General features: G+C 45.1%; 1 protein-coding gene across 1 annotated transcript; it reads right to left on the bottom strand.

Annotated features, from left to right (window-relative positions):
• Positions 1-6,117: 6,117 nt before the first annotated feature.
• LOC124866658 (G2/mitotic-specific cyclin-B2-like) lies at positions 6,118-8,665 on the bottom strand. Its single transcript, XM_047362546.1, has 8 exons — positions 8,505-8,665; positions 8,321-8,434; positions 7,634-7,918; positions 7,398-7,556; positions 7,091-7,327; positions 6,679-6,819; positions 6,498-6,608; positions 6,118-6,429 (listed from the first exon to the last, which is right to left on the bottom strand). The coding sequence occupies exons 1-8, from the start codon at positions 8,529-8,531 to the stop codon at positions 6,319-6,321; spliced, it is 1,185 nt and encodes a 394-aa protein (XP_047218502.1). The 5' UTR covers positions 8,532-8,665; the 3' UTR covers positions 6,118-6,318.
• Between the last annotated feature and the right edge of the window lie 186 nt (positions 8,666-8,851).

The following is an 8,851-nucleotide window of genomic DNA, read 5'->3' as shown; positions in this document are numbered from 1 at the left end:
CCCCGCCCTCCGGTGTGCTGCCACCGTGTGGCGCAGAGAGGAATTACCGGATTAAAGCAGCTTTCAATATTATCATTTCATATTTACTAAATGTTAATCGACTATGTTTAATGAGAAAGGTTTAATAATGTGTGACTTTTTAATTTTTAGGTTCAAAGAAGGGGAGGTACAAAGAGGTGGCCGCCAGGGGGCCAGGCCCTTACCAACTGAAGTCTCCCAATCAATTGGACTAAAATGTAGAAACTATTAAGATTTCAGTACAGTCAGTCAGTCATTTTCTACCACTTATTCCATAGTGGGTCGCAGGGCAGCTGGTGCCTATCTCCAGCAGTCTATGGGCGAGAGGCGGGGTTCACCGTGGACAAGTTGCCAGTCCGTCGCAGGGCAACACACAAACAACCATGCACACATTCATACACCTAAGGGCAATTTAGAGTGACCAACTAACCTAACAGACATGTCTTGGACTGTAGGAGGAAGCCAGAGTACCCGGTGAGAACCCATGCATGCACGGAGAGAACATGCAAACTCCATGCAGAAAGACCCCTGGCTGGGAATCGAACCCAGGACCTTCTTGCTGCAAGGCAACAGTGCTGATTTCAGTACAGTTATCTTTAAATAAATAAATACATGAATGTGTTTGTTTTCATTTTAAACAAATTTTCTGTTTGACACTATTCCCTAAAGCTGGTTGATGGTTGATGTATTTTAGACAGTGTAAATGGGTCTTCAGTCTGTTCATGTTCCAGCGGGTTTTAGGCTTTCTGGGCCAGAGCCTCTTCCTCGTCTGAATCCAACAGTTTGATCTAATTTGAAACCTATTTCTAAATTGCTACTGTAGAAAGTTATATTTCTTCTGCTCCGGTCAGCAAAACATCACAGTAGAATTACTGAGGTTTTTCATTGAAAGGAAATGACCTGCTGTCTTTACTGACTCCAACTGCTTTGATCCATCATGAACTTCTAATTTGTCAATAAGAGCAAGTTGCTGGGATTAAAGGTTCTGCAGTGGTTTCCATCTTATTTGAGCAACAGAAACTTAACTATCAGACTGGATGGTTCTCAAGGTTCAAAAGACTTCACTCTGGTGGTGTCCCTCAGGTGTCTAATATCCGAACCTCTCTCAAGTTACTTAAAAAAATACACTGTGTACAATGTTTTCATACTCTGTCACATTGCAGCCACAAATCTCTCAATATTTTATTGAGATCTTATTTGACAGACCAACAGAATGCAGTACATGGTTGTGAACTGGAAGGAAAATTAATTTCGTTTTTAAATGTCCATCCATCCATTCATCATCTGTTCCCGCTTGTCCCTGCAGGGTCATGGGGACGGGGGGGGTGTGCCTGTCGCCTGTCATTGGGTGCGAGGTGGGGGAAAACCCAGGACAAGTCGACACTCCATCACAGTGTTTTTTAATTTGTAAAAAGAAAGTTCATACTCCTCCATCACCTCCACCTTTTCTCCCTTGACTTATTCCTGTTTCTCTTAAAATCTACAATCATCTCCTTTATTTTAGTCACGTTCAAACTGAGATAATTGTTTCCACACCATGACACAAAGCAGTCCACCATCTTCCTGTACTCAGCTTCTTGTCCATCTCTGATCCACCCCACGACTGCAGAATCATAGGTGCATTTCTGCAGATGACAGGAGTCTGTCTTGTACTGGAAGTCTGAGGTGTACAGAGTGAAAAGGAATGGTGAGAGTACCGTCCCCTGTGGTGCTCCTGTGCTGCTGACTACCTGGTTAGACAAACAACCCTTCAGTCTCACAAACTGTGGTCTGTTTGTCAGGTAGTCTTTGATCCAGGAGATTGTTGAGGCCTCCACCTGAGTCTTCTGGAGTTTCTGACAAAGCAAATCAGGTTGGATTGTATTAAACATTCTGGAGAAATCAAAGAACATGATCCTCACAGTGCTGCTGGCTTTGTCCAGATGACAGTGGGTTTGTTGAAGCAGGTGTATGATGGCATCTTCAACTCCAACTCCACAGCGATAAGCAAACTGAAGGGGGTCCTGATGGTTTACTGTTTGCTTACTCAGGTGGGCCAACAGGAGTCTCTCTAGGACCTTCATGATGTGAGATGTCAGGGCAACAGGTCTATAGTCATTGAGGACTGATGGGTAGGGCTTCTTCCTTCTCTCTTCTTTTTGCTCTGCTCTGCATCCACGGCGTCTCCTTTTCAACTCATCAGAGATTTGGGGTTGTAGTTGAAGTATTATTTGAGCTTTTGAGATATTAATCAGCTGCTGCCGGTTGTAAGAAACAACCCCGTCGCCATGGCAATGCATCATAACAAATGTCCAAAAGTAGAAAAGTATTAGGAAAAATCCTCCCAGCTGGACAGTCGTCCAATAAAAAAAAAAATCAACTGTATTCACCATAAGAGGAATAGTTCCCAAAAAAAGAATCAATCAGAATCAAAAGTAACAGAGCTACTCCAACCAGCAGCCACCTTGAGCGACGCAATTCTAGAATCAATACTACTAACCCTAAACTTAACTACACATCACCCTGAACACATCATACCCACAATGTACTAAGTTGATGCCAGAATCATCCTGCGGGGATGGTTTTCTCCAGCAGAAACAAGAAAGCTGGTCAGAGTTGATGGGAAGATGGATAAATCCAGGACAATCCAGGAAGAAAACATGTTAGAGGCTGCAGAAGACCCGAGACCTAAGGTGGAGGTTCACCGTCCAGCAGGACAACTACCCTGAACATCCATCCAGATACAATGGGTGGTTTAGGTCCAATCTGACTGAGCAAGAGCAGTTTTGCAAAGAAAAAAGTTGGTCTATAGATGTTCAAAGCTCCAGAAGACCTGCAGCCAAATGAGGTTCTATAAAGTACCGACATGTGTCTGAAAACACATGTACACCACACTTTTCAGATTTTTGAAAATAAATCAGAATTTTCTTTCCACTTCTCATTTAAGCACTGCATTGGGTTTGTCTGCAACAGAAATTCCCAATGAAATAAACCAAAGTTTGTATTTAAAGCGAGACAAAAGTGGAGAAGTTGAAAGGGTGTGAACAAATTTAGAAGGTTTTGCAGAAGACATCAGCATAAAATGTTCCTTTTGTTTTTTCTCCAAGGAGAAACATTACCTAAAATAACCCATTCCTGGTTAGTGGCTGACTTAAACCTGGTTTCTCTAATTTAAAACAATATAATCTAATCAATCTAATCTCAGATTATTCGTGTGTTGGAAATGAAAGCATCTTCAACTCATTATATTCTTCTGCTTTAACTAATCAGGGTCAGCTCATTGTCTGAGAAAGCCTTAACTGTAATTAACAACAGATAAATCTGTTGGTTTCATTTTCTAACAAAGATCGTGTCTTGGAACCCACCTCAATGGGTCACAGTAATCTCCTCCGGCCCGAATGAGATTACTGTGACCTCTCAAAGTAGTTTTATGACTCAGAGTTACTATAATCCCCTCATCGCCTCGTAGTCGGATCTGATAAGCAGATTTGGACCAGTTCCGTTATGTGTTTGAAGAGTAAATTAGTCCAAAAAGGGATCAAAACCAGAACAGAAAACAAAACATAAGATAAACTTTAAAAAACTAAATTAAAATATAAATCTTATGATCCCTCTGAGATGAGGGGTCTGTCCACAGAGGTGCTGCCATCTATGGAATACCACGAGTATTACATGTGTCAGTTACAGGAGTAAACTGATGGCCAGCCTCGATGAGAGATGAGTCTGGGGCGTCCAACTCTGGTCCCTGGGGTCCTGCAGGTTTTAGAGGTGTCCCTGCTCCAACACAGCTTGTTCTAATGGCTGCATTACCTTCTCAGCAGGTCCTGATGTTTTGCAGATTGCCGTTAAACACACTTTGTTCCCATTTCTTTAGCTGCATCTATGGAAAATTTCAACGATAGACTAAAACAGTTCTTAACCCAATAGAAACCGCCTAATTTAGAAGTGATTTGGTCTGCATGCATACCAGTGATGGGGTGGAAATGGTTTGATGTACATGAAGCTGTCAGGTCTAGAACCAGAGGACAAAAAGTGGGTTCAGGAAGTTACAGAGCAGCCCCATAGCATCACACTTCCACCAACTTGCCAAACAGCATCACCACCACCAGATGGAGATGAACAGGGGTCATATTGTACAGATATCCCACAGTGAGTTCCCCTTCATTGCTGTTTATTTCTACATCTCACTTTATTATAAGGTAAGACCTCCTGCTTCTTGTAAGCTAGGCTTTAAGAGATATTCCAAGTTCTGCTCAATCTCCTACAACTGAAGGATGAGTCTGCCTCATTCATTTCCAGAGGAGAGAAACACAAGTTCACGTCAGAACCTCTGATCCAGCCACTGATACCCTCTGGTGGCTGTTATGTCAGTCTGATCAGCGTCTCTACTGTCTGGACTAAACCACATCCAGATCAGAAGCGTCCATCTCATTTTGGCACGGACGAATGGATTCCTGCGGGGCCTTCATCTGGCAATGCTGGATCTGTCAGTATGTGCTGTGTGGCCTTTTAAAAAGAGAAGAAAACCCTGGCGAAGACCTGGACCACCATCTGAGCATATTTGAATAAAGGTCAGAACCCAAACACAACTCAGAAACAGTGTTGAACCTGACAAATTATTTCCCAATAAAATGAAAACTGAGGGAGAAAGTATATTTTCTTCAATACTTTTGTGACACCAATTTCCTTTCCTTGATCATGAACACAGCTTATCGCTGCCCCATCAGCTCAGCACCTTGTTTTGTTCAGAAGTTTGGGGTGCCAAACTCTAGACCTTGAGGGCTGCCATCTGGCAACTTTTAGATGCACCTCTTCAACACACCTGAATCAAAAAGCTGCAGGACAGAAGCTCTCCAGGACTGGACCCATCTTTAACCCCCCTATTGTTAGATTTTTTTGGTCAAGGAGTCAAATCTTTATTATAATCTTTCAAATTAAAAGTCTGAGTTTTGTTTTTTTTATTTGTATGTTATTTATCCACTGACTACACTTGTTTTTGCTTGTTCAGCCACTTGTCTAAAAGAAAATGAGCAGAAATGCAGTGAAAGTCCAGAGAAAACCTTTGCTGAGTCTTGAAATCACCACAAGAAGAAACATCACTCATCAGAAGAAAGAAATCCAAATGCTGAACAGTCCAAATCCCCCTGAAAGGAGATGGGTAAAATCCCTCCAGGCTGATAGAGGAAGCAGCTCAGCTTTGATGTTCCTGCAGGAGGCAACAGCTCTCCTCTAGACTTAGCTCTACTTCGGACTTCATGGAAGCAGCTGCAATCACATGTTCACAACCATGTTTAAGAAAACATCTGAAATTCTGCTGGCTTTAGAGGTTTAATAAATTTTTATATGTCTTCCTTCAGGACATCCAGGACTTCAGCCTTGGGAGCCCAGATCTGACAGCCTTGGTTCCAGCTTTGGAAACCTCCCATGGAGGCCATCTTGGCCCTTGTATCATGACCTCTGACCTTAACTGAGGTCTGGAGGGCTTTAGTTGTTCTGGGGATTTTCCTGGGACCTCTTGGAGTAATCCTGGTAGGTCAGCTACTCCTGGGAATGTTCTCCACTGTTCCATGTTTTCATATTGTCTGGATAATGGTTCTGACTGGTTCTCTGGAGTCCAAAGCCTTAGAGGCGGCTCTGTAACCTTTCCAGACTGACAGATGTCTGTTCTTGAATCTTTGATCGGGACATGATGTGAGATAGTTTAGCCTACTTCATGTAGTCAGGCCGGTTCTGTTTTACATTTCATTCTACGGGTCAGGCCGTAATCAGGTCCGAGTTAGGTAGTGAAATGGAACCCCCCCAGGTTTTCCCCACATAAGGCCCGCTTGGTTGTGACAGCTTTCTTCCCTTTTAAATAAAACCCATTTCCTGAGGTTCACCATGAATTCATTTATCTGAAACACTTAAATGTATAATAAAAAAATTAAAGTGCAGAATGATGCAAATGAGTTGTAGCTAATGAGCTGTTGATACACGTTTTAGCCAGAAACCCAAACCTAATCCAGCATATGAAAACCAAACGGATATCAGGAAACATTCACTAAATGTTCTGTATGGTTTAGTGTGGATCCAGGAAGTTCTGTTCGGTAAGCAGTGAGCTTTCTATAAAAAAAAAGAAAAAAAAAGAGACATTTTATTAAAAACCATTCAAGTTTCTCAAACAACATCATCATCATCATCCCTGCTAAAGGCTAAAAACATGGTGCCTTTAACAGGGGCGCTAAAACAGAAAAAGTAGTGCAGAGGTTCGGCTCAGTCCGCAGAACTAGAACTTTAAAGTGCAAATGAGAAAAAGTTCCTCAAGAATAAAACAAGAAAGTCTCAGGGATCATTGATGAGAGGAGCCGCCAGCTTCTGGATGATGGAGGACCTCAGCTGAGGAAGGAGGCTGATCTTCATCAGTTTGCTGCTGGAGTATTTCTTCTTCACGGCCTGCGGGAACATCAACATATACAGGTCATCCACACACCAGGAGAAGTTCGGCCGTCTCAGAGACTCACCTGGAACTTGGTCTTCCCCTCGTTCACCATCACCACATTCTTGGCCACATGCTGCATGATGGGCCTCAGGTGGGCCTCGTCGTAGGTGGAGTAGTGCTGCTGCGTGGGTGACTGAGGAAGAGGAGAAGTCTTCAGCTAACCAGCAGCAGCAGTAGAGACCCGGACAGAAAGGACAACTCACCCACGGCAGCCCGTCCAGCAGCAGCTGGGAGAGACACAGCGAAGCAGCGGCGATCTCAGAAGGCCGGTAGTGGACCAGCTCATAGTCCAGGAGGGTCAGCTCCATCAGATACTTGGCCAGAGTGTGTTTCTCTACGTCAGCCTGAGACACAAACATCCAATCAGGTCCAATCAACCTCACTGCTTCCAAAAAACAATCCCAGAGCTGTGGAAAACTCCTGATCCAGCCCACAGTCACGGTTCACGTCCAAGCAGACAAAACCTTCAGGAAACCTGGAGAATTTTGGATCCAAACCACTTTAAAGGAGTTCAAGTCTGGCAGCTTGCAGGGAACTAAGGGATGGATCAGGAGTTTTCTCACAGCATCATTCCCAGGAACATCCTTCCCATCTGTCCTGCAGCTTCAGACTCACGTTGGCCACCTTGGAGGCTCGTCGGAGGAAGTGCAACGGCAGCGGACGTCCCAGCTGGAAATTGAGCTTCCTCAGGACCACCTGCTCCATCTCCAGGATCTGAGGCTTGGTAAAGGCGTTGTCCGTGATGTAGGAGAAGTCTCCGACCTCCGGACAGTACATCTCCTCGTACTTACAGGCCACCAGCATGGCGGTGACCCCGACCAGCTGCAGCTTCCTCCGGGATACTGGCTGGACCTGCGGTGCAGCAGCAGAGGGTCATTTCCAGCTGAACACGGGAAGAGGAGAACGTTCTGGTCCAGCTCACCTGCAGGAAGCGGTCCAGGATGGCCACTGTGAGGTACAGGGTCTCCTGCAGCAGCTGGAAGCGGGAGTGGACCTGGATCAGCCAGTCGATGAGGATCGCCCTCATGTTAGCAGTGATCTCTGACCCCTTCATGTAGTCGGCCCGTACGGCCTGCTGTACCTGAGGAGACACGCCGAGGTCAGAGGTCAGAGCTGGCAGCGGCCAGAGCAGCTGAGCTGGAGCACGAAGGAAGTTACCTCCAGGAGGTGCAGGTAGGTGTAGATATCTTTGACGTATTGAGAGCAGAGCTGAGGCTCTTCTGCGTCCTGCTCGTCCACATCCTGCACCGGCAGCAGCGTCTCGGAGAACGCCCGGCACAGCTCCAGCTCCTCCTTCATGGACACGTCAGACAACTCCTCTGGAAGAGCAGGGAGCGGATCTGCAGCAGCTGGGACCACCTGGACCACTACAGCATCTTCCTGGACCAGTTTAGGTTTCTGGGAGCAGGATCCTTTGGAGGACTTCTTTGAAGCTCCCATCCTCTGCGGAAACATCAGAGCTGTTGGACTGGAACTGGATTAGATGTTGGACAGAGAACCAGCAACTGGACCAGAACCAGCAACTGTAACCAGAACCAACAACTGTAACCAGTTGTGTTTCTGCTGGGTTCTTTAATCTAGACTGCAGAAATATAAAATGGTTGTTTGTGTTGGAGTTCTCCAACTGAGCTGAAGTTTGCAGAATGAAGCTGAAGCTGAAGGTTACATCAGAACCAGAGACCTACTAGAGATGATCAAAGGTGGCCCAGATTGTAAAAACTGAACCAGCCGTTTACTGCCGCTGTGACTAAGATCCAAACTCGGTCTGTGTGGTTTGAATCCAGAACAGCCCCGTTCAACCACAGAACCGGGTGTGGACAGGTGGTCCAGGTGTGCAGCTGTTACCTTGATGTTGGTCGCTGCTCCGGTAAAGTTGGTGATCTCTCCGAGAGCAGCTCTCCTCGGAACCGCCGCGGAGCTTTTCCCCTTCTTTAGAGGCTCCTCTGCGGCCTGCAGCGGCTGCAACACACCGAGACACGTTGGACAACATGGAGACAGAGAGACAGAGACAGATGAGCTGTTGACTCACCGCAGCTCGAACCTCCACAGCGGACATGACGAGAAGAAAGACGCAGGAAACAAGCGAACAGAACCTCAGATCATCTGTAGCAGCTAAAACCACAAGACAACACGATTCAGACAGCGAGGAAGCAGCTTCATCTTCATCTTCTTGTATTATTTTTGGCGGTTGGCAAATAACTTTATGATGTGCATTACCGCCATCGACTGGTGTGGAGTGTGGTTCTTTATGGTTTTAAATCTTATTTACTATTACAACAATCAAATTCTATTTATTAATTTAGTGCTTTTGAAAAATCTAATTATAATTTGAATATGTTTGCTACCTAAACTTCTTTGCAAAGTATCTCTCAAAAT

The sequence above is a fragment of the Girardinichthys multiradiatus genome, chromosome 4, assembly GCF_021462225.1.
Source record: "Girardinichthys multiradiatus isolate DD_20200921_A chromosome 4, DD_fGirMul_XY1, whole genome shotgun sequence".
NCBI classification, from domain to species: Eukaryota; Metazoa; Chordata; class Actinopteri; order Cyprinodontiformes; family Goodeidae; genus Girardinichthys; species Girardinichthys multiradiatus.
This window is presented reverse-complemented; position numbering and strand designations above follow the sequence as displayed.